At 35.8% G+C, this 26047-nt stretch overlaps 2 protein-coding genes across 3 annotated transcripts; one reads left to right on the top strand and one right to left on the bottom strand.

The window, feature by feature from the left end:
• Window positions 1-1040: 1040 nt before the first annotated feature.
• FBXL13 (F-box and leucine rich repeat protein 13) lies at window positions 1041-12591 on the bottom strand. Its single transcript, XM_059847937.1, is given in 5 exon segments — window positions 1041-1147; window positions 3999-4183; window positions 4335-4456; window positions 5078-5169; window positions 12251-12591. Coding segments are annotated over 5 exon segments (693 nt in total). The 5' UTR covers window positions 12438-12591.
• Window positions 11123-26047, top strand: LRRC17 (leucine rich repeat containing 17). 2 transcript variants are annotated; one of them, XM_059847408.1, is made up of 6 exons: window positions 11123-11310; window positions 12193-12317; window positions 16299-16428; window positions 19547-20420; window positions 23848-24003; window positions 25207-26047. In XM_059847408.1, exons 4-6 carry the CDS (start codon window positions 19664-19666, stop codon window positions 25608-25610), a joined length of 1317 nt encoding a protein of 438 aa, XP_059703391.1. In that variant the 5' UTR covers window positions 11123-11310; window positions 12193-12317; window positions 16299-16428; window positions 19547-19663; the 3' UTR covers window positions 25611-26047. The 2 variants fall into 2 exon arrangements, with proteins under 2 accessions (XP_059703391.1, XP_059703390.1); XM_059847407.1 differs by lacking the exon at window positions 11123-11310 and having other exon boundaries at window positions 11981-12317.

Genomic DNA, 26047 nt, shown 5'->3' with positions numbered 1-26047 from the left:
CACAGACTGCTGGAAAGCACATGAGCTTTACAATTTTGCTTTGTTTAACACAGCATATGGGTGTTGATTACTGCACATGAAACACAGTTCTCTCTGTTGCATGTTCAAACAAATACTTAGCCTAAGTTGACAGAGATCATGGTATGACTTCCTCTATATGCTAATAAAATGTATAATATAAAGCCAAAGCATACAAACAGTAGCTTGTTACAGAGCAGACTGATAGGTTTCCTTTTATCAAGTAAATTTTTAAGACTAGGAAATGTATTTAATATTTAATGTATTTATTTTATATGTGCATGAATTTTACATGCCTAAATACAGCAAACAGCTAAAACCACAGGTTTTTTCCTACTATAGCTCTCAGAAATTACAAAAATTAAAATGCCCAATTCATCTGTCTTGTGGGAGAGAGAAAACTGCAAGCCTTAGCTACACAGTGTAAGCAAAAAAGCTTGGTTTGTTGCCAAGGTCATGGGTTGTGCTATGTGAAAACTAGAGTAAGAAGAAACAGCATTTTAAAAGGCTAGCTGTGGCAAGCAAAGAGAAAGAAAACAATTTTGTTGTAACATTGTGGGACTAAATTCAAGGCAGCATTCATAAATTTCATTCAGATGTAATTTTGTGATATTTTAAATGAGCACATCAAGTGAAATCTTCTTGGATTCCCTAACACACTTTATTTGGCTTAAGTTTTTTATTACTTTCTGGCCTCCATAAAAGATACAGGCATTATCATTTTTTTTCACATTCTAATTTTTTTTGCACAAATTTTGTGTTGCAGCCAAATAATGAAGTTCTTAGTCAGAATTGTGTCTGGACAGTGACTGAGTGAATAGTCTCTATGGAAAGTTTTCTTGACAAGGACTCTCTTAGTTTTTCCTGTGTTCAGTGCAAAGAATTTGTCCCAAAAGTAAAAGAAATAGTTTTCACAAGGCAGGACCTGCCAATGTTTAACCTGAATCCCCTCAGTGCTTTTTTTTTTTTGCTTTCCAGCTTTAGCAGCTTGACATATTGAAGATGACTTGTTAGTAATTCTTTCATTGGCAATTGTTTTCTAGACCACAATGGAGAGCAGTGCCTCTGTTGTAGCTAACACTCAGCTCTCTTAGCTTAGCTCCTGAAGAACCTTGTACAAATGGCCTTACTCTGACACTCCATCACTGACCCTAAAAGAGAAATGTAGGCAATATTTATAATCACTACTTTTCCTTCTGTACAAGTCAGTACACAATTTGCATTCAGCAGCCAACATTGAAGGTAAGCACAAATTAATGATGGTATATTTTAAACTAGACCTTTAAACCCCCAAAAGAGTCAGAATAACTAATTGCTTAATTAGAAAGATGCTGCTCTCTGAAATGGCTGAAAAACTGAGCTTTCTGAAAAACAGTCTGTCAGAGATAATGAGAGTTTCCATTAATTCCAGCACTCAGAAATCATCACCACTCCAAATGACAGAGCTTGGGAAACAAATCTGGAAAGAATCAGAACCTGTTTAAGCATCTCATTTGTACTAATATATATTTTTTTTTATTTAAGGAACTGAAATAACTTTAAGGAAAAATGATCTTCTAGCACAGTAGCAGCAAAAGTCACCAGCAGCATTTGTGTGCAATAGCAGTTCTGTACCCTGCATGAAGAGTTATCCTGAGTCCTTCCTCAGAGTGTTTCACTTAATCAGTTGCATATCTTGCACATAGCTGACTTATAACACACACAGAGGTTATAAAAATGAAGTAGATAGGAAAGCTTTCAGCCAAATTGAGAGATTTGTAGACCTGACCACATGTCCTTCAAGACTATAGGTCTTTCAAAACTGCAGATGTTTCAATAGAGTTCAGATCTCTGGTACGTTTAACATTACTGTACAATTAGCTTTTCAATGCATTCCCAGAATTTCTTTTGTGTTCCCTGATGAATAAAAAATTAATCCCAGAATTCTGCAGGATAGAATCATATTTTGGCTTGTAGAGTTTGTTGCAGCACAAAGAACCACTGCAAATCCCAAAGTCCCAGGGCTACTAATGAACTGATAACCTGAACAGGGCCTCATTGTGCGACCACAAGCTACAGTAGAAGCTAGAATTCATAAAGTCACCCTGCAATAATTCAACCCCTGTGACAGTTTGGGTGTTACTTCACCGTGCAGTTGGTTTTCATTCAAGAGGAAAGATAAATTTGGGAAATGCAACTTCAGAAAAGCCAAGTTTCATTAATTCCATAAGGAATGCTGAGCCTGGCAACAAAGTCTTTAAAAGGTTAATATTCTGTAACCACACCGAGCTTGAGAGCTGAATTGGCCACATTATAACTTTTAAATAATCAAGGCATGAATACACAGCTGAACAACGATGTGACAACACAGGCCATACACTGCTTTATCACACATCAGGACAAGAATGCCATCATTCCAAGACTGGAATAATGTGCCAGGGAGATGAGCCACTACATTGCCTGTGTCCATTTTTAGACATGTTTTTACTCACATCTCTTAATTCTAAAAATCACTATCTATTAGTTTTCTTTCTTCAGCTTTTTCATGTAGTCATTTCCTATAATTTAGGAATTCTGATTTGGTAGATTTGAAATCCCCATTCCCCATCCCCCTGTGCCACTGAGGGGAGGGGACAGAGAATTCAAGGGTGAAGCTCAGCCCAGGAAGTAGGAAGGGATGGGGTGAAGGTGTTCTAAGACTGGTTTCATTCCTCATTACCCTACTCTGATTTGATTTGCAATAAATATTTTTTTCCTCTCGGTCAAGTCTGGTTTGCCTGTGACAGTACCAGGTGATTGATCTCTCCCTGTCCTTACCTTGACCCACAAACTCTTTGCTGTATTTTCTTTGTCCTGTCCACTGAAGTGGTAGAGCAGCTTTGGTGGGTACCTGGAGCCCAGGGTCAACCCACCAATGAATTTAAATGTGTTAAAATCTTTAACTTTGCAAATGCTTAACATTTGAAAATGTCTGGAAAAGCAATAAAATAAGAGAGGATTTCTACAATACCCTTGCTAGTGCTTAAAAATGTTGTTAGGATAATCCAGCCATTCTTTAGCAGCAGAAGCAGTAGACACGTGCAAACACACTCACAGCCCATGACTTGGCTGACAGACTGGAAAACCCAGCCTGCTAAATGTTAAACCAGAAAATGCAGGCAGCTGTCCCACCTGCCCAGCTAAGCCACCAACAGGATAATGTGGTATTGCTCCAGCACTTTTCAGTGCTCCTACAGGCAATCAGTTTTTTATACATCAACAGGCACAAAAAAAGCTTTGGTTACACTTTAAAGCAGAATCCCTAAAAGATCTCATGACATCAGATATTTACAACAGTAATTCCAACTTCTTTGAATTATTTTATTGGTCTTTTAATTTTGAAATGTTTGTAAGCTTTGTCTTCCCTGTTCTCTCTCACCCTTGACTCTATCACTGTACCACTAAACAGGGATCAAACGTGCAGCTTTGGAACTCCTTCCATTTGTCTTTGTTTCTACTGACACATGATGCACCCTAAGAGGAAAACAAGTCTTTACAGAAAATATATTCTTCCCCTGTATACATTACCATGTTTTCTTGATAATTGTAAAAAATTGTCAATTTTATTTATTTCTTAGTATTAGACAGTAATAAAGTATTACTTCAATATTCACAAAATTAAATAATATTCAAGTTTCAAGAGAATTGTGACAATGGAATTGTGAAAATTGTCTTTGGTTATCATATTCTTCTTCACAGCCACATTCCAGCACTATAATGTGCCATGGCTATTAAGTGACACTACATCAACAGGTAATTTTTTTTTTGCTTGAACTGGAGTAACAGTGAATGGATTTTTGAAAACATGATACAGGAACAAAACTATATGTATAAAATATTTTTCAATATATCAAGATATCTATACTTAGATTCTAAGAATTTATTTTTAAAACAGAAAGATATGTTAAGAGGACTTATTAAAAGTAAAATTAACTTTAGTACAATCCCTTTGCAATGGTTACAGAAATCTGATGTGATCTAGTACCTTCTGCAGGCTGCCATATTCAGTACAAGAATATGCTTCAGTGGTGAAATCATCTTAACACCAGCCTCTGTAATCTCCTGGCAATCAGCCACATGAATGTGCCTTAAGTATGGGCAGCATTTACTCATCAGCTTGAAACTTGAATCAGCATTTTGGTTATTCCTTATTGTAATATTTAAGATGCAAGTTACACATCTGACATACATTAAGAGCATGATCCAAATACCCACTGAAATCAGCTGAAAGATTTATTTCAAGTTATCTGAATGAATTGTAAAAATACATAATCCTGATAACTTTTTAATCATTATACTAACCTTCAATGCTGACCTTCAAAAGTTTACATTCTGCAAGGGCTTTAAAAGTTGTGTCAGAAAGATTTGGAGAGTCAAGAAAGACAACAGACACTACCTGTTGACATTTTTCAACCAGAGCCTTTGAAGAAAAAAGGAGAAATTAAACATTCATATGCTCATGCTGTCATGTAGAAAAAAAAAAAAAAAGACCAGCAAATGTTCTCCATATAATACCAAAAAGTTACAATTTCAAACAAATAGCTATAATCCATGTAACAGTGAGTGGCACATAAACCACTGACATTCTCCATATGGTTATCATGTTTGGGAACTCAAGGAAAAGAAGCAAGTATCTGGAGACATTGAAGTATGGCAGACACCAGAGACAGTGATGTATTTAACAATCACTTTTGCAGAAGCCTGGAAGTTCTTTTCTGATGGGCAAAATCAGTAGCAGAATGTTGTTCCCATATATTATAGTTGCTTTACCACTGAAAGAAATGAAATGCTCTCAATTATCAACTAGAAGACCATAATTCAAACATACCAATGAAAAAAGAAACAAGACCATTAAAGTGTTCTGGCAGTGAATGCAAGTGAGCAAGATTTAGAAGCATAATTAGACAGTAGTAAAAAATTCTTTTGCTTAGAACTTCTCCTCTTGAATTGATTCTTACTTGTTTGAAGTCATTTGAGAGGATAGCTCAGTTCCAACATCATAAAGTTTCTCAAAAAGTACAGTTTATTTTCAGTTTCTAACTTAAATACATCTGTCTGTAAGAGTTAACATTTTGCTGATTAGCAAGTCCTGAATCAAAGTGCAGCCATCGGCAGTATTTGTGAAGACATAATCTCAAATTTACACAAGAAATTAAATGTTTATATCTTAGCAAGCCTAACAATAACAGTACAGGAAAAGCTTGAGATCTTCTCAATGCCTTAACGTCTTACCTAGGCACATAGATGCTCACTAAAACAAGAAATGCATTAATCTCACTAAAAGAAAAACAGATACATATTACTCTGAAATCTGAACATAATCTAAGGGATCAGTTTAAAAAAAAATGAGTCCTCTAACCAAGCAAGAGTCAGGTTCAACATTTTCTACAGCTGACACCATTTATGGAAGCAGCAATGAATGTTACTGTCTCATTATCCTACCTTTGTTTTCCCAACATTATGATTTATGTACCCATTGTAGATGTTGAAATTCAGTCTGAAGCAAGTTCTGAATGAAATAAAATATCTTCATTATTTCTTTCCAGATCCACAGTAAAATGTGTGTTAGATTTAGAGGGGGTGCAAGGAAAGGTCCTCTGCAATCTCAATAATATTGAGCTCTTCTACAGAATCCCTCATGCAGGACCACAACAACAGCTCTGCCTACTCTAACAGTGCAATATTCAATGAAATTACAAATGGACTGATGCATCTGTCAATTCAGTTTATTATTTTTATCACTCCAGGGAGACAATTCTTTAACTGCTTAAATTCAGTAGATGTCCATTCACTCTTGGGCATACAAAGTGTTTCTTTTCACATATAAATGCTGTGCAAATGACAGTTTCTTTATAGCTTCTGCAGAAAGCATAGATGTGAACAATTCCTCCCCATGAAGTAGTCCCCCTGATATTTGCATGTAGAGATCCCACTGTTTTCCAGGCTTTTGAAGCTGTGCAATATAACAGTTGATGGTTGAACTTGGGGATCTTAGAGATCTTTTCCAACCTTAATGATTGTATGTTTCTACAGTAACCCTGTGCAGCTCAGACTACAGCCCCAGGAATTCATTTGTAAAACACCCACAGAAATAAAAGGAGTCTGGCATCTCCTCCTGGGTACCAAATAAGGCCTGTGGAGAGAAGAATCCAAAGAAGGAATCTTGTAATATAAATAGACTGGGAGAGATTTTTGCTGTGCCCCACCTCTCCAGCTGCTGCAGAAGCCTGAGGTGCTTGGCCACCTTACCTGAGGGGAACAGCAGTGGAAGGCACAGGCTTTGCTCAGGGTGGGAGCAGCAGTGGAAGGCACAGGCTTTGCTCAGGGTATGAATGTTGTCTGACAGTGGACACCACTAGCAGATAGGAGATGGTCACAGAAAAGTAAGCCAGAAACTGAGAGCAGCTGATCACCCATCACACCTCAGTATGGTAACAATCCACCAGGACATGCTCCCAGTTCTTGCACTTCTAGTCTCCAGCATTTGTAGCACGTGACTGGTCCCCACTACTACTTATCAGTGGAAACTAGAATCAAGCCTGCTTTACTTCTATCTTACATTGAGTGAGGAGAATCACACCTTGGGTTTCTGGCTCCTCTTTCTGAAAATTTAGCATTTGGGTTCCTTTTGCACATGAGATGTTTTTTAATAGAGTAAATGACTTTAAATTATAATCAAGGCAGACTGTCTTTTCTTTTCTGGCATAATGCCTCATCTTTTAACTTATGCCCAGGTTGGCTTGCTCTTTATTTTCAGGCTGAAGTGGCCTTTAAAACAGATTCTTTGTCAATTGTTTTAAATGTTTTGATGTTAAATATCTTTACTTAGAGGACTGTGGCACTCTTTGCACATTTTCCCTAGTGCAAAGGGAAGCCAGCCCAGAGGGAAACTGGCTTCATGTCAGTCAAATGTACTCTTAGACTTAAAGTGTTTGTGCAGATCTCACAGACAGACAGACAGACAGACAGACAGACAGACAATATGGTGTGCCTCATAAAACACACTGGCACTTTTAGCACTGTGGATGCAAATAATCTGTTGTGTTTTGAGTTCAGGACAAGTGTAGCACATTTGTTTTTCTACAGTGGGTCTGTAACAGCCTGCAAAATGACAGAATGAAAACCCTACCATCAGAATAAATGGAAGAAATGTTTTACTGGTAATGCATGGTGATATAAATCCCATCAAGCCCCATCCCTCTGACAGCTGGCTGTGTTCAAGGTGGGGTCTGATATGGTGCAGCTATGTTATCCTGGATCAGGCTTCTCCAGCTGTACTCTAAAAAACAGATGAAGAAGGAAAAAGAACAGAATCTTGTGAGGCTGCAGGGGAGGTGGCAGAGAGGGACTATAAAGGAAGAACCATCTCATAACCACAAGCTGTTCAGAGCATGTGCAGCCTCTTGGTGCACTCCAGGCTCTTATACCACATCGAACTGAGATGTGTCTGTTGGACAAAAGGACACTGTGGCTTTGGGAATGTGATTGATGTGGGCAACACATCAGTGAGGATCTGCAGATAGTACTGCAGACCTCACTATCAGCATGGATAGATTGGATTTGCCCACCCCAAATGATTGCAAAACAACCAGGTGCAGTGTAGGGCTACTATGGCAAAGGCAATCAGTCCCCTTTTCTACTGATAGTGATCTTCAGAAGATAAATGTCAGAAGAGAAAGATGTGTGCTAATTCTCAGGACAGAACATGAAACTTAGTTGTCCAGATTCCAGTTTTGTACTCACTATTGGTATATGCAATGAGACGTAATCCTATCTCATTTCTTCACCCCAAAATATTCAGTATGTATGAAAGGGAGTAGCTTAATGGTGAATATCTGAAGGATGCATTGGGAAATCTGTACTTTCTGCTGGTCAAGAAGAACCAATTGCTTTAACATGGCATGACCAAGTCATTAAAGTAAGGGTTTATCTAACTCTGCAACAGGCTTCTTGGTCATTGGCTCTCAAGCAGCACAACAGAAAAATGTGAATCCTGCGATCTCTGTATAGCAAAGAGCAACAAAGATCCCAAGACAGGTCTGAATCACCTCTGGAGACCTCTCCCACTCTCTAATATCTATATAAATATATTAAGTTAATTTTCTAGTCACGACCTTATCTTAGATGCCTAAAATCAAGAGAAATTCCCATTCTCAAAAGGAGAGATGGTAGCAGGTAATCAGATCAAACTCAGCAATCCTGACAGAAATAGCATGCCTTTTTCTGGAATTCACTAAGGATTGCATAATGTTAAATGCAGTCTAAAGGACTTTTAATCTCTATCTGGAAGGCCACTGTTTGCTTAACACAGACATTTGATACCACAAATAGCAGAAATCAAGTGCTTTCCTCCATGCAAGCCAAACCAAATTATAGGGAAGCAGTTAATAATAATACCACTGCACAGATTGTTCCTAATTTCTTTTTCACTTGAACTGGTTTTTTACTTGAAACTGGATAGTGAATCTCAGGCATCAGGTTGAGAAAGTTCCAGTGTGAAATATACATTCAGGTAAGATTAAATAAAATTAATTAGTATTTAAATCTTACTGTAATAATATGTATGTCTCTTTCCTTTATTTCTAGAACAATAAAATCTTAAATTTCTTTTCTATGTCCCCTGTGGATTCTCTATGAAACTTCAGGCACGCTTGAAGATAAGGTATAGAAATGTGAATTTTTTTGCACATTTTAGTAAAACAATTGCTTTCTCAGCTCACTTGGAATTTTTGTGTTTAATAGATTGCTTCAAGAGTGAACAGCTTGGCCTGAGAATCAGTGTTAGGATACATATGGAGTTTAATACTGTATTCTTCCCCCTAGATGAGTAAAATCCCACTTAAACCTCATCTATCAAATCAATCGTGAGGAAGAATATTGAGGTTATTGAATCTTAGATCCTACAAAATTAAGCAAAACAGACTTTTTCTGCATGACTCGGTAAAAACATTCTATAAATGTCTTATTGTTCTTGCATATACAGATCAGAAATGAATGCAAAAATAAATTTTAAATGTAAATAAAATTAGGTAAACAAGTAAAATACAATTCCTTGTCTGTAGGAGTTTTCAGTCTAATGCATAAATTACTGTCTTGGGTTTTTTTCTTGATTGCATAATAGTATATTATGATCTGAAATGAAAGTACAACAAAACATGGAGCAAACCACAGCTAAAGATCTGTCCCCATGGATTTAGAAAATAATTGCAGTGAAATGATGAAATGTTTATAAGAATATTAAAGTGCATTTAATTTAACCTTTCTATAGTTTCTTATTCCGAAGAATAGGGATACACAGGTTTTTTAATTCAGGTTTGGCTTTTTATATTCAGGAAATGTAAACAATCATTCTCTTCTTCAATAAATAAAGACTATACACTACTTTACAATTCTGTCTTTCTCCCAGAATTGATTGGATTTGTGGAATCCAGCCTGTAAGGCAGAACTCTGTCTGCAGCACAGAAGGGATTTTGAAGAAACACTCTTGTGATTCCAGTATTGGCAATAAACTGAGGATAGAAATTTGAAAATCAACATTCAGAATTGAGGAAGTACTCTCTGGGGCACATGGGGCTATCTTTTTTGTATGCTGTGTTTGTCAAGAGTCATTAAATGAATTGTGACATCCTTTCAGATGTTTGGCATGTTACATTGATGTCTTAACTCCACATGTTATTTTTCTTTTAGTTTTCCACTGTCCAAAAAACAGTGCTTGTATTAACATATTCCTGAATTAGCATTTTCCTAAAATAAAGAACAGAGCATTTGTAACTTATAGTATTCTTCAGTTACACAAGTTTGTATTCAGGAAATCATTGTCTTCTTCAGTAAATAAAGACCATAGCTCAGATGTGCTCCCCAAGTGATGGCCCCTTTTTTGTTGCTTGATACTGAAGAAGCCAGAATTTGCCAAAATGTGAATTCTCCCAATGAAGCTGAAGCAGGGGGAACACAGATGTTGAAAACTGGTGAAGTCTGCATGTAGGCTTCTCCAACACCCCTGCAAAGCAGATGTCAAGAAATGAAAGGGACAAATTAATGTTTCCCAGTGGCTTGTGTTCTCTCACCCAGCTGTGGTAACCTAGAGCAAGTGACAGACTGCTGTAACACATTTTGGGCATGACATGCAATTGCTTTATACCCTCAGGTCTTTCCAGTTCTGTGTCTAATAGCAGAAAATTGTCCACCAACACTGTTCAGCTTCAGAAGGAGAACAAACAGATCTTATGCTTTCTAGGTGGGGCTCTGAGAATGTCAATGGTATTATAGGTACCTTTTGAACAAGACACAAGAGAATCTCTATATTTTTAGGAAGATATATTGAAGCTCATTAACAAAAATATTTACTGTCTGTGCCATATGGATAAAAATCTTAATTACCATGACTTTATGTAAAACCCCCCATGCCTACAATTTATCCAGTATTATTGCCATGTGTGAACAAAATAGTCAAAGAAAAGATTGCTTTGTTTTGTAGCAATGGACTAGAAAATGTCTGCTTGATTCTCACTTTTCTGCCCCTCTTTTAGTGAGCTAATTAAATGCCTTGGTCCTTAAGTTGCTACTTACACAATCCTTAACATAATCACACATTTTACAGATGGGCTTTCTAACTAACCATTCAAATCCTACAGAAGTAGTGGCAAGAGAACAATTAATATAAAAAGAAGAAGAAATGGAAGAAAAAACTAAGAAAATGGAAGAAAAAACTAAGAAAATGGAAGAAAAATGGAAAAAACTAAAATGGAAGAAAAAACTATGAAAAATTTAAAAAAATTTAAAATACACATTCTATAGATTATTTTAAGCATAATTTCAGTGTTAATAGTATAACTCCTCTACTGTTTTCCAACTAATTCTGAAATGTTAACCTTAAAATATTTCCCTTTGGTTTTGTTCATTCAGTGAGGTGGAAAAAAATATTTTTAAAATCCTTTATCCAACTGTGATGCAATGTGATGGTTTTTTTGGTTTTAACTGTTCAGTTAAGTACTTGGTCATAACCATTAAGCACTGTTCCAGAATCCAAAAATGGAGAAAGCTGTGGAATTCCTTTCAGGGCTCTGAAATATACTGGCAAGCAAACCCACTGTCCTCTGGTAGGGAGGATTGTGGTTTTCCCTGTTTGATGATGATCACTTCTCCCTGAGCACTATTAGATCATGCTTTCTAGAGGCAGATCCCTACAGCTCATGATGACACCTCTAAACAAGAAGGAATGATGCTTTCAGAAAACAGAGCAAATTACTGGCATTTTGAAAAAGTTACTCAGAGGTAGGTAGTTCTTAATTCTCCTCTAACCTCAGCCCTCATTTCAAATTTCACCCTGTCACTGCACAACAATCTCAGCATGATTCTCATGAACAAGAAACACGCTGAGTAAAGAGTAATCAGAACAAGACTGTTGCCCCATCTGCCTCATCCTTTGTTCTGAAAAGGTTTTGTGAGATGGAAAGTTAAACTGTCATATTCCTCAGACTCCATCTCTACCATTTCCCATGTATTTTGTTGTGTGGAGAATCTTCTCAATTTATAAAGAAATTAATGTGTGAGTCTTTACTTAAATATTAGGAGACTTTCACTGTCTTACATTCTGGCATTTCATATTGCATTTGGAATATATTTCAAGATACAGTAAATGTTTGAAAGTTTCTAAAATAGTACTGCATTCTAAAACCTTTGTTTTCTTTACAAGTTTAGTAGGATATGAAAGTAATCCAAAACAAAACTATTTTTAGATTGTAGTTACAAATATGACTTCAATTTATATATTAAACCAATGTAAAGCTGCAACAAAAGTTCACTTTTTAATTAACTTCCTTCTCAGGAAATCAACTTTAAATTTGTTTTTTTCCAGCACAGGGTGCCTTTTATTTTTTTTTGATATCTTAGTAAAAACTGCATTTTTAAAGCTCCAGATATAAACCCCCAACTAATCATGACATAAAATTAGTCTATTTATGGCTACAAAAAGCAAGCCTTGTTCTCATTATGCAGTAAGTACTAGCTGTTTATAGATCTGACAGTTTGCTGGAAGTGATCCAAACCTATAGCACTATTATTCCTTAGTAAAACTTAAACAGCTGTAGTCATGTAATTCAAAACCCTGGAAGGCTGCTGCAGTGCTTGCTCAACCTCAGTATACCATGAATGCAGGATGCTGCCAGTCATATAAAGGATCCTCTGCTTCACATTATGAAAGAAAGACGTGAACTACAAACCTGAATTCAACCTGGAATTTCCAATCAGATGATCTTGTGACAGCCTTTGCAAGAGTCCAGGTATGGTAAACCTTTGTCTGTGAATTTTCTGCAGTGAGCTTTGCAAAAAACCCCACAAAAACCAACCGAGTAATTTGTTACAGGGGCACGATACAGAATCAAAAAAACATAAAATGTCATAGTTAAAGTTTTCTGAAAATTACTCTAAAGAAAAAATGTTCAATGTGAAATAGAATTATCTACTTGCTGAAATTTGAAAGCCCATTTCTTCTGCTGCAGTTTTTTCTCTGCTCTTGTATTGCAAATTAGTGGGGAATGGCATATCATGCAAGATATTTCACCATATGAATCCAGTAACATTGTAAAATTATCTTAAGCAACTGCAAAAGCAGTTGAAACTTTGTGCATACTTTGCAAGTATGAGTTTTCAGTGTAAGTTTGGATTGCTTTTGCAATTGATTTTACAAGCAGTGCCTGCTGCAAATGAAAACCAGATCTCTATCAAAAGATACTAAAAGCAGAAATGTGTAGTTTAAACTTATCAAGTAGTATAATTATTTAGAAGAGTACTATTAAAAGAATCTGAAAAATTGAAACAGTTACAAAAGTGAGTCATGTAGTTTTAGGTTTTGATCAGTTCTTTTGGAAAATATTTCTTTATACAAAACATTAGTGAAGAGAAAGCAAATTGTCTAAGTGGAAAATGTTAATCAACAGCACTCTGTAAAATCAAGAATCTATACTCTGAAATTATTTTAATTTCCAGCTGCAGGTTTATATCATACTGAAAGCTATTAATTTAACTGAATGACATTCCTAACTGGAAAAAAAAAAAATAATTACCACCAGCACCACAAATGAAAGCATACAGAAAATCAAAACCTAGAATTAGGACCTTCTGCTCTGGGAGACATTTAGTCGTAGCCATGCAGTTCTGCAAGTCAGCAAAATTAGGCATTTTGAAGAAGATGGGAACTCCCACTGAGGAGCTGACTGCCTAAGGAGTGGCATACTGACTTTTGGAATTGACTTTATGCTCCCAGCATAGAGTGGGAATTGGCTTTACTTTTGGATATGACTTTATGCTTTAAACACACACTGAACACAAATGCAAAGAGGAAGTGTAAAAAGAATCCCCTTGTTAAAAAAAAACCCAAAATATTAAGAAAGTAAATATAAGATTACATTTCATGAACAAGACTCAACAATGTGCATTACAACCAGATATTAGAATATAAAGTCATGTGCTATTTGTGGTGCCTTTTTTTTAAAATGAAAATGTTTAATTCATATTAAGTACAAAAGTAAAAGTATCCTTCTTTGTAGAAGGCGGAGCTACTTTGCATTTTAGTGTGATATCCCACAGAAATGAGTGGAGAAAAAGAAAACTTGGAGAAGTATACTTCCAAATATATCTGATAAAATAGATAATAAATGGAGAGACTGAGGTAAATACTCTGGTAGCTCTGAGTCTTTTTAATGTATATGTTGCTGCAAGGCTGCACAGTTTAAGATACAGTGAAGCCTTTCTTACTTTCTTACTGTGATCAAAACCTCACAATAACTTTGAGGAGATACTGATTTCCTTTATTGGTCATATGACCAATTTTTAATTATCTGAGAATTTTAACACATGCCTTCTTTTTCCATTTTTAAAGTGACATCTTCCTTAAACTTGAGGAGCACACAGACTACCTAAAATTCTTGTTTTGTGTTACAGCTAAATTCTGCAGGAATTCTGTCATACCAGTTTTTCAATTAATTTTGACATTTGTAGTCTCAGGATCATTGTTTTAAAGCAATCTGAAAAACTCACCTTCTGGCATTTATTCCTGATGGACAGTGTTCATGTCTACCGTATGTAGCAGAAGTTTTCAGAGGGAAATTTTAACTGACTCTGTTGTGCAATGTGGAGGCTAAAACGTTTGTATGGTATAGTATGAGAGAATAAAAAATTCAATTCACTAGCTCCTTGTTCCAATAAAGGATGTCTGATACACCACAGCAAACTTCACATGCAGCATTATGAAATGCAATACTGCCACCTCTAAGCACTTTGTGTTACCACAGTACACAGAACCTGTGCTGAGCTAGTGCTTTTAGGATTGCCATGTGAGATGTTCATAAAATCTGTCTGCTATCAAATTCCTCACAGGACAGCAGCTTTTGTACATCCCCATAATCTCAGAAACAATGAGCTTTGCTTTTTGTCTAAAAATAATCAATACAAAGAGTATAATCTCATGGTTTTAAATCGGAAACATAATGACTATGTGACTGGAAAATTTCATATTAACAAGGTAAAAGATTACTGCAAAAGGTCTTTTGTCAGGGGTGAATTTTTCTTTGCTATTTACACTTCAAAAAAATTATGTTCCAAACTCCAGCATAAATATATAGAAATCTAAAAAGGCAAAATATCAGCCAACATGGAAAAACCACAGATTATAATAAAAGTAATACTGATGAGATGAGTGGTGGAATTGGAGACACGAATGCAAAACTTTGCCAAAACAAATGTTAGTTGTGTGACTATATGGCATTTCAGACAAAGAAAAACAAAAGTCTAAATGTATTATGCAAATGCCAAAGAAAAACATGTTTCTGAACTTCATGGGGATGTTTTTGAAAGACATGCATTTGTTTTCCTCACAGGGAAGAGAAACAATGTACAGCTGTTTTTCAAATCCATATCCATCTTTGTGCTGGCTGCTTTTGTGAACAGCTCACTTCATTTCTTCCATGGCAGCTTTCAATCCAGCAATTCTACCTGCCAGGCAGATCTTGAGTCTCTAGGGATACCTCTGAAACAGGAGTGGCAGACTTTTTAAAGATTGTTAAGTTCTCTGCCTTCAGCTCACTGAGCTTCCAAATATCAGTTTGAAATAACTCTTTCTTTTGCAGTTGTCACACAAGGCCTTGGCTCTCACAATGCACCTATCCACAATCCTCTCTTTCAAAAATAAATTTTTATCAACGTATCTAATTTCCAAACTTCTTGCATCATCGTGAGGAACTGGACATGCACATGAAATTTTTGGATAGCATTTTCTTTTAAAGGTTTTGTGAAACTGTGCAATACATAAGAGAATCAAGCATATATTTTTAGATATACTAAAAAGATAAAAGAACTGCTATATAAAAGAAATCTGTGGGGCATTTATTTCATTTTGTATAGCAGACAGAATCCTACAAATAACTCAAAATAGAGTATTTCTATTACACGTCTCTAAATTTCCTGCAACCTTAAAACAAACACAGTTTCCTATTTCTTTATAATTTACCTTGTCAATAGTCATGGAGTTCCTTTAGTACTATCTCTCTACAACAGATTTTATTTAAATAGTACTATCTCTATACAACAGATTCAGGCAGACTTAAACTGGATGGATAATAAAAAAAAAACCCAGAAGTATATTAAAATTATTTTTGCATATATATGTATAAGGGAAAAAACCTTAGTAAGTATCTTTAAATCATCATAATAATTTCTGTACATTGCAGCCATTTTCTTTGTAAACCTCAAAGTAGAATACTGAGTGATGTGATGCTACTGTTATTACCTTGAAGTATGGTCATTTTATCATTTTAAAGGATACCTACACTATACAGTCCTACAGAGCAGAAGGAACTTATCACTTGATTGAAGGTTAGCATATGTTAACACATTTTGCTAAACCAAGATTACTGTTAGCCAATCCTGGTATCTAAAACCATTGGTGAATCTCCATGAATTCTGGCATATTTCTCTAACCAGTAATATAATTTAATAGAATATTATTTACACAATGCTTTCTGTTCTACCTTCTGGAACATCAAACATGAGTAATTATAAGGCTTCCATATTTTACTGACCTGCAGAACAGGTACTACTCATATTGTTCCATTCTTATAAAATGGGAACAAATCTCCTAGTATGATAAATGTTTCACAATAAATGTCAATATAACGCAAAAGTAAAACGTCAGTGCTTGTACATGAAAATGTAATAGTTGAGCCTGTGTCTTTTTCCATGTTGTGATCACCTTTTCTCTATTTCAGTTATCAGGCAAATAACCATCCAGATAACTGGAAATTCAATACCAGCCAATTCTAAAGAGGACAGTTTGTGCTTTTGAAATATATTCCTGCCACAAAGGACTTGAGAGAGGAGATATATCAGTAAAAATAGGTATGTAGATAGAAGATAACCACAACCTGGAAAGGACTGAAGGCACAAGGAGTGGTGAGAAAGCTAGGGGGAATAGTGATGAGGAAAATCTCTGAAACCTTCCATGCAAAAGCAGAACAAAGGGATCTATCTTAAGTGTCTGAACACAAACACTTGTAGCTTGGGAATCAACAAGCAGGGACCAAAGTCCATGCACAGGTACAGAGCTGTGATTTCACTGGGACTCCAGAGATGCACAGAGATAGCACATCCAACTGAAGGGGTGCAATGAAATGTTCCTGAAGATTTAGGAATGACAGCTCAGAAAGCTGACGATGGGCTGCACTCAATGCAAAATTATGCCTGGGCTTTGCATTGAAATGGCTGGCAAGTCAACTAAGAGCTTATTTGTAATGATTAGAAGGCAGACCTATGAGCATTGCATTGTGGTAGGGATCTGCTGCAGACTGCTTCATCTGCCTGATCAAGATGAGATGGTGGATAAAACCTTTGGGCAGCTGAAGGAAGCTTTACTCTTGCCTATCCTGGCTACTCATGAGAGACTTTAGCCACTTCTATATGCTGCCAGAAAATATGGCTGGGCATGAACAATCCAGAAGACTTCTAGACTGTGCTGAAGACAATTTCTTGATCCAGCTGGCTGACAAGTGGTCTAGGGAATGTGTTCTTCAACAGGTGAAGGAATATGAGCTTGAGTGAATGGCAGCTTGAATAAACTTGGATGTCTTTGGTTACTGCAGCCACGGAAATGAGAAAATGAGAAGGTCAAAATCCAGACAGAAGAAAATTGGACAAACTGTAGAAGAAAAAACCTTGAACTTGTTAGTAGATTTTGGCTAGTTTAGGGATCTGTTTAAAAGGATCTCACAGTAGACAGCCCTGGAGGGCAAAGGGGCTCAGGAGAACTGGTTAATCTTCAAGGACAAGTTACTCCATTAATTTTAGCCTTGGTTTTCACAGCCAAGGCCTGTCTGAAGGCTTCCCAGGTGCCTGGCTGGAGCCTGTGAGCAGAGTCTGTGAGTGAAGCAACACCCACCGTTGAAGACGTTAATGTCAGGGAGCACCTGAGGAAATGGGATGAGACAGGGTGCACCCAAGAGGAAGAAAGCTGTCTCTTGTCATTGAGAGGGCTCGCTCATTTTTGAAAGGTCATGACAGTCAGAGGAGATTCCTAATGACTGGAAGATAGGAAATGTCACTTCCATTTTCAGGGAAAGGAAGAAGGTCCAAGAAACTACAGGCCAGTCAGCTCCACTTGAGTCTCTGGAAAGGTTATGGAGCAAATCCTCCGTGAAGTCCTGTCCAAGAACACGAAGGATGAAAAAGTGACAGCAAACAGCCAGCATGAGTCTATCAAGGGGAAAGCATTTCTCACTAATTTGATAGTTTTCTATTATGAAATTACTATTTGTAATCTATTGATAAGGGGAGAAAAGCAGCCCTTGCATCAATAACTTGACTATCCTAAACCATTTTTGTTTGAAGTTCTTAAGCTGTATTTTACCTCTGGCAATTTTCAAAAGCTTGTGTGTAAATATTGGTGTTTCTGGGCTAGAACACTGGATATACATTTCACTAAAAAGTGACTACAAATGATACAAAATATTTTTTTTAATATACTTAACACTAGAAATAGCCTGTAAATGCATGAATATATTAAGAAACATATTTTCTGAACAAAATATTAATGTTATTCTTAGATTAATTAATTATAAGAAAAACTTGACTATAACATTGCCTTTTCTAAGAAATTATTAATTAAAGCAAAGTCAAACATTTTTCCATCAAGGAAGAGCAATGAAAAAACATTAAAGAAAATTAATGGAAGCAAGTTAAAATTAAAATGTTAAACTGAGAACAAAATGGACAAATACACAATGGTGATTGCATTCTTAGACACATTTCAAATTAAACCTCTTAAAAATATCAAGAAATTTAGTGACACATTTCTAGACCCCAAGTGGCTACTGAAATAATAGAGAAAGTTGTAAACAATACAGGATTAAAATGTAGTGTTGACAACTCCAAGCTTGTAATAACAACAAAACCCTCCTCCCAGACTGGTGAAGTTTTGAAGGCTGTTTATCAAAATTAAATGAGATTGAATATATCATTTTGCCCTGGTAGTGTAGAAAACCAGTGAGAACTTCATGGTTATTATCTCTGAATCCTACTAAACTCCATTTTCAAAGGACTTAAGAACAAAAGTCTCTACTTTTTATCAGGAAGTCTTGTAACCCAAATAGCCACAGCAATTGAAAACAATCTTTCTTCTTGGTATAAATTAGAGTTTGTAGAAAGAGTTTGTAGTTCTTATATTTAATCCCTGGCATTCACAGATATTTAAGTCTTGCAAATTTTTTAATTCACCTAAAACACCCAAAATGAAACAACAAACTCCAAACGCAAAACAAAATTAAAAACAAAACAAAACAAAAAACCAAAGAAACCCAACAACCAAAAAAAACCAAACCCAAACACAACCAAGCCAAAAAACTCTCATATTAAAAGTGAACAGTTCAAATTCTGTGTGTGGCATAAATGTAAGAATTCCTCATACAGGTTCAATCTATCTGGGACAATATCCTGAACCATGGTCAAAGCAGATTACTGAGATGAAAGCACAAACCCCCAAAAATTGGGGTAAACAATCCTGAGAAAATGACTTGAAAACAAGCCTACCCTTGAGTACAAACTAAAACTGGGAGTCTGATGGGCACTGGGTGGCTTTCCCTGGTCTGGCTCTGTACATGTTCCAGTTGTTCAGCACTCAGGAAGTTGGAAATTATCAGCTTCAAACTCCTTGTTTGAGCTCATCTTCCAAGATTAACTTGAATACAAAAAGGTCCACCCTGATGCTGTTTCCTGAACACATGAGAATCTCCTAACAAAGATCAGTGAGAAATTGGTCCATATAGTTTCCAATGTTTAACCATAATGAAAAACAATAGACCAGAGCCAGTAAAAACTAACAAACAAACAAAAAGAGATAGGACATTAAATCTTCAAACTATTTGTGAAGTTCCAATGATCGAGTACTTGACTGCATATTATATACAATCCTCCATGGAAATGCCCATTTCATCTGTTCTAATGTTCTACTTTTCTTCCATCACAGGGATCCCACACAAGCCCAGCTGTGCCTCCTCAGATCTGTACAACAGATTCGGACTATCCAAAAATTTCAAGTGTTCCAGCTGTCACAGAAAAGAACTGGGGCCAGCTGAATGTCAGGATGCAAGTAGTTACTATTATATTACTACTTCTTCTTTGTAATGCATCTGACTGTAGGAGGACAAGGAATAGGAGTTTGAGAAACAATGAAAGGGAAAACATCTTAAGGAGAGCATCTAGCACTGTTAAGCGCAATGCCCAAGGCCTAACATGTGATATTTACACTTATCTTCATGAGAAATACTTAGACTGTCAGGAAAGAAAATTGGTTTTTGTGGCACCTGATTGGCCAGAGGATACAAAACACATGCTGCTAGCAAGAAACAGAATTCGTAAATTAAAGAATAATATGTTTTCTAAGTATAAAGTACTGAAAAGTCTGGATTTACAACAGAATGACATATCAAAAATTGAAAGCGAGGCTTTTTATGGTTTGGATAAACTTACCACACTCTTACTTCAGCATAACCAAATTAAGATTTTATCTGAGGAGATTTTTATTTATACGCCCAGTCTAAACTACCTTCGTCTCTATGACAATCCCTGGCATTGCAGCTGTGAACTAGAAACTCTTGTTACAATGCTACAGGTTCCAACAAACAGGAATTTGGGAAATTATGCCAAATGTGTGCACCCAGTAGAACTGAAAAATCAGAAGTTAAAGCAGGTAAAAGCTGATCACCTATGTAGTGAAGAGGACAGGCAGGATCCCAAAAACATAAAACGGGAGAAGCCTGAACCTGCCAAACCAGAATTTGATTCCTCTTTGTGCCACATGTATGTGTTTCCTGTGACAACTCTGAACTGCAGAAGAAAAGGTTTGTATCTGTCATTATAACTGAATGAATGATTTTAATATTCTATTTATTTAATCCTTTCTACATTTATTTGCACATTATTTACTGCAAACGAACTTAGTATAGTACTCGCTATACTTAAACTGAAATTGTTAATTGCTTTTCTCTTGTAACTATCAGCAATAAGTAGGAATTCTTCCTGCATTTTCCCTTTGCTCTGCAGGCAAAATTCCACAGATATTCCTTAGTGCTGTAATGTATCTAACAGAAATCAACAGGAATGAAACTAAGCATATTACTTAAGTTACTAGTCTGATGGTACAGCTATAAACATCAGCCAGATTACAGCTCTGCTGAAACTGTTGAACTGATACAGAAAAGCACAGGGTGTCTTTTCTTCCTTCCATTGTACAAACACAAAGACAGCAATAACTTTGACAGAAGTGAGTTGTGAAGCACGACTGGAGCAGCCAGCTGTGTTTTCAATGCCCAGAGGAACCTGATTGCAAAGGAAAGGCTTTGCATCCTCACATTTGCTGCACAAGATTTCTTCTCCTGAGGGAAGAAATTGTATGTTTTTGTTCACAAAAAAATACCTCTTCTGTCTTCTTCTTCCCAGCACCCAGCAAACAATTCAAAGTTGAAAGGACTTCAAGAAATGTTTTTCAGACACTTGGATCTATTCCATCTCTAAATCTTTCTCAGGCCCCTAAGAGCCACAGTTGAGCCCTAAGGGTAAACCAGATGGGGTATATATCAACACGAAAATGCACATTTATTTGTCCTTTATATTTCCCATATTTTATCCCACGACAAAACAAAGCAAAGTAAAAACAAACAAACAAACAAACAATTCAGAGGAGAATAGTTCTTTAACATAACAATTCTGAAAGAAGAAGCATTGCTTGAAGCAGCCAACATTGTGAGACCTTTTCCCCAATTTTAGCAGAGCTTAGCCTGCATTTTTTATTCAGCTGAACTTCTATCTGCTTTAACAGCAACTTGATTTTATGTAAAAAGCTCAGTGTGCCCTTACTCTTGCACTTTTATGCCAAAGAAAAGCTCAGAATTCAATATAAGTAGATAATATCCAAATATCAAGAATTAATGATTTCAGCATTTGATTACATGGCTTATCTACTATGTACGTCATAAAAATGGTCTGTGTTCTTTACTTTTTTTTCACCCTGTAAATTCTTTTCTTATCTGTCAATTTTCTCTTTCTTTTACCATGAAGCTACTACATCTTTTAATTAATGATTTATGCTGTCTTTATTATTTTTTAATATTCACCTACCTTACCTTTCCTTGTAGATAAGATCTTAATTATTAGATTATAGATATGATCCTAATTTTCCTTCATAGAATCTTAATTACATCACTCTTATTATTCAGTAAAATGCCATTGAACAAAGCCCAGGCATAAATTATAATCCTAATATAAGCAAAGACTGACTTTACAGCTCTCCCCTCTTAGTGGTATCAAAAAGATGAGCTGAATACACAAATATACCCAAAAACTTCTGAGGAAAAAAATTGTACTTTTTTCTCTAAGTTCATAGAAACATTCAATGTGATTTGATCGTCATGGGAGTTTCAAAGAGGCTTATAGTATTTGAAAGCATGGTTTATTGTCTTTAATATTAATAATGGAGGAATGAAGTTATTTCAACCTCTACACGAGAGTACTAAAGGGTACAGGGACTCCCTCCTTCAGGTCAAGAACTAAGTATATCAACTTCCTGCATGCCTAGCATGGACACACTGAGTATGTTTCAATACTTTTTTGGAAGTACTAGATCTACTGTGCATATGCTTGACAGCTGGATGCAGATATCCCATGGATATTTGGTATTTCTGAACATATGGCAATCTTTGATGAAAGCATTGTATTTAATGTCTTTGTATATGAATATTGTACAGCAGATGCACAATTTCACTGGAATTTTCATCAGAAATAGGAGTGCACACAAAATCCAGGAAAAACACAAACATTTCTCTAATTCTGTGTGAACAAGAATTCAGAATAGAAAAAAAGTGTGTCAGTTAACAAATCAGTAAGATGACATGACAATCACAATCCATTATTCCTTTACAATGGAGGGAATGGAATGACAAGCACTTGCTCTGCCACTACTATGTCTAAAGAGGTAGGACAACAAGTCAGGAGCTTTCAGTTAGTGTCAGAAAGCTCACAAATCTTAAAAATACATTTATCCATGTGTATGTTCTCTTTTTCTAAAAAATAATTGATTTTTATCTCATCAGACCAGTGATAAGACAGACCTTGTGGTACTCCAGAATGAAACACTCTATGCCCTTGATTCTGTTTTACCAAAAAAATAAAAAAGGAAGTAAAAGCAATTTGTTTGCATTTCTACAAAGAACTTGTATTTTCAAGGACAGTTGAAAAAAAAAAATGTACTTTCTAGTACTGCCAAACTCTCCAAGTCTCTAAATTCAAGCATTATTTGCATTCATTTGGTGATAAATAGGCCCTGAAACTTTGACATCTGCAGAAGCAGGAAGCAATCCGACCACAGCAGGCTGGAATAGTTATAATATTTCAGTATTTATAATACCAAAGCTCTGCTCATAATCAGATATAAGGCAGGAAGACTCTGGTATGTTGATTTAGTCTCAAAAATACCTGAGTCATTAGATATCTTCAGAACTTCAGAAGTACAGTGACCACACAGATTCCAGCACAGATCCAGAAACTACTTGCTTTCATTCAAAGATGGTCAAACAAGAGACACTGCTGATTTTCTTGTTATGACAGTGCAGGATTAGAACACTCATTGAGAAAATATAATAATCCTGGAGATTAGGTTTGTTAACATTACCCTGAGAGGGTTCAAACCACAGTCTGCACTTCTCAAGCATGGGCCCTTATTACTGGAGTAGGAGCTGCTCTTTCTGGAGCTCTTTTGCATGGAACACCAATGACTGAGAGGGCCTTGGCTACTTTGAAAATGCCAATGATAGAAGTAGGAGAGAGAAGCAGACAAAATGCCACTTTGCTGCCTGGGTGGTGTTTTATATAGTTACTCTGGTTTCTTTTCTTTAAGCAATCAAGTCCTTCACATACATTTTTTTATATCAGTATAAAATGTAAATATATAGTAATATATTATTATAAAATAGGGTACTACCTACCCTATTCCTATGTGAATGGTCTATTCTACTAAAATGAAAATATAAACCTCAGAGGTTTTACTATAAGTACTAATGAAGAGAACAATTTTCACATGAAATGTAAAGGTACAATTAAAAATGAATGAAATTCAGATGTTGAAAAAAGATGGTGGCACTAGAAGAGGGGATAAAAAGGAAAGAAAAGAAGAAAAATGTTAGACTGACAACACTGTCTGGCATGCAACTGTGATACCTGAGCAGTAAGAATAATCTAAAGCTGATACAAATTATGTCTTTTTCATTTTTTAAGATTTAAAGAAAGTTCCAGGTAACATACCTCCAGATATAGCTAAACTTGATTTGTCCAACAACAAAATTAGACAGCTACGAGCCAAGGAGTTTGAAGATGTCAGTGAACTGAAGATATTAAATCTAAACAGTAATGGAATAGCATACATTGATCCTGGTAAGAATAATTTTAAATACTCATTAAAAATTATTTCTCTCTTATTAAATACTGTGTCTATCAGATATAAACTGGAGAGGGAGGAAGGATTTAAAAATCTAGAAGTTGGTGCAAATTTTACCTTTTGTACGTTTCAATTCATAGAGTAAATATATTCATCATGAAAATCAATAGAGAAGGACACATTTCAGTTGCCATTTCTTACCAAGTGCAAAGAGTAATTCTGGAACCTGAAGGTTAACAGTTTTCTAAAATGCTGAGTAGTTGAATGATTCTTTAAATACCTTTGCCACATCTAAGAAAACACTACATATAAGGAGGCTGCTTTTCAATTATATTTTATGATAAAATAAGAGACAAACCTAAAGGATGATTTTTGGTTAAAAATCACTACACAGAATTGCTTCTAAGTTATACTTTATTAGAACTCAAGTGCCCTTATTGGCAATTTGCTTATAGCCTATGTTCATTTGGATTTAATTACAAAAGCAGAGATAAACCGGGTGAGAGAAAGAGAGAGAAAATGCATCAAGAAAAAGAGCCTTATCTAGTACCATCTTGGCAATTAAACAGCATCAGAAAGTGTTACTGTCAGTAAAATGGTACCTGTGAGGTTTCACATTACACAGTTGATTGATTTAAATTAAGACTTCTGTTACGAAATGAAACAGTGTCCTTGCAAAAAGTATGAACTGCTCTCTCAAATGTAACTCACAATCATTATTATGAAGCTCCATGTTTACTCCATTCTAAATCTCAAAACATTAATTTGAAGGTTCTATACATGCACACAAATACCTATACACACACACAAACCTCTGGCCCTGCACATGGTCTGATAAGTTTCCATATTCCTACTTCTGTATCATGACAATAACAGTAGGATTCAATGAGCAAATCAGGCATTCATCCACCTCCACTGTCTCTATTCTACACTCAGGCAGACTCGTGTTTTATAGCTTTGCCAGCAGTGCAATTCCCCTAATATTTCACTTCTGAAGGCATGTGCCATATTTTAAAATTCAATGTTTGAGAAATCCTTTTATAGCCTCTAGCCAAAATAAAACCAAAAAACCCAGTAGGTGAAAAATTATATATTTTTTTTTTCTCTTCTAGATATGAATGTTTTTCCTGTCACGGATTTGAATGTTTTTTTCTAAGTTAACTTTATAAGGTACCAATAAATATTTTTCTATTGATTAGCTGCTTTTTCAGGCCTCAATAACTTAGAGGAGCTGGATCTATCAAACAACAGCTTGCAGAATTTTGAATATGGAGTACTGGAAGACCTTTACTTTCTGAAAATACTGTGGCTGAGGGAGAATCCTTGGAGATGTGATTACAACATACATTACCTTTTCTACTGGCTGAAGCATCACTACAACGTTCACTACAATGGACTAGAATGCAAGATGCCTGAGGAATACAAAGGATGGTCTGTTGGAAAATATGTTCGAAGTTATTATGAGGAATGCCCAAAAGACAAGCTTCCTGTTTATCCAGAAACTTTTGATCTGGACAAAGATGATGAGGAATGGGAACGACACAAAGAGCAAACAGTTCAGACAGTAAAGAAGCATGGTGTAATTGTCACTGTGATAGGCTAATAAGGGAACCCTTTCCCTCAGTAGGTTTAAATATCTGATACTTTGAGAAAGAAAAACATGCTGTTTACATTTGTTCTAATTATTCTGTTGGTTTGTAGGACTATCTGCCTGCAAAGATGTCTGTATTTTGCTAATAATAACCACAGAATGACATTAGGTCAACAGCATCTTTCATCTAGTAATTGTTTTTGACAATTTGTTCTGGACATTCTTGTGAAATACTTTGGCAAATATTTGAAACTATATAGAAAAAATCGATAGACACAAATGTACATAATATGGTGGAAAGAAGCTGTTGTATGTATGAACACAGTTTATGTTCACACAGAAATTACTGCAGGATTGTGACCAAGACCCTTTTTCCTTGAATGTATTGACAGTTCTTTGTATCTATCCGTTTCCTGAAATATTCCCAGAAAACGTTTCTAAGATTTTTA

This window comes from Haemorhous mexicanus, chromosome 5, assembly GCF_027477595.1.
Source record: "Haemorhous mexicanus isolate bHaeMex1 chromosome 5, bHaeMex1.pri, whole genome shotgun sequence".
Taxonomy (NCBI): domain Eukaryota; kingdom Metazoa; phylum Chordata; class Aves; order Passeriformes; family Fringillidae; genus Haemorhous; species Haemorhous mexicanus.
This window is presented reverse-complemented; position numbering and strand designations above follow the sequence as displayed.

Bases quoted from the DNA above. Each gene is read 5' to 3' on its own strand.
- LRRC17 (XM_059847408.1), top strand. From the start codon at position 19,664: ATGCAAGTAGTTACTATTATATTACTACTTCTTCTTTGTAATGCATCT. The intron at 20,421-23,847 runs GTTTGTATCTGT...TCATTTTTTAAG, and splicing joins TCTGAACTGCAGAAGAAAAG to ATTTAAAGAAAGTTCCAGGT. The intron at 24,004-25,206 runs GTAAGAATAATT...TCTATTGATTAG, and splicing joins AATAGCATACATTGATCCTG to CTGCTTTTTCAGGCCTCAAT.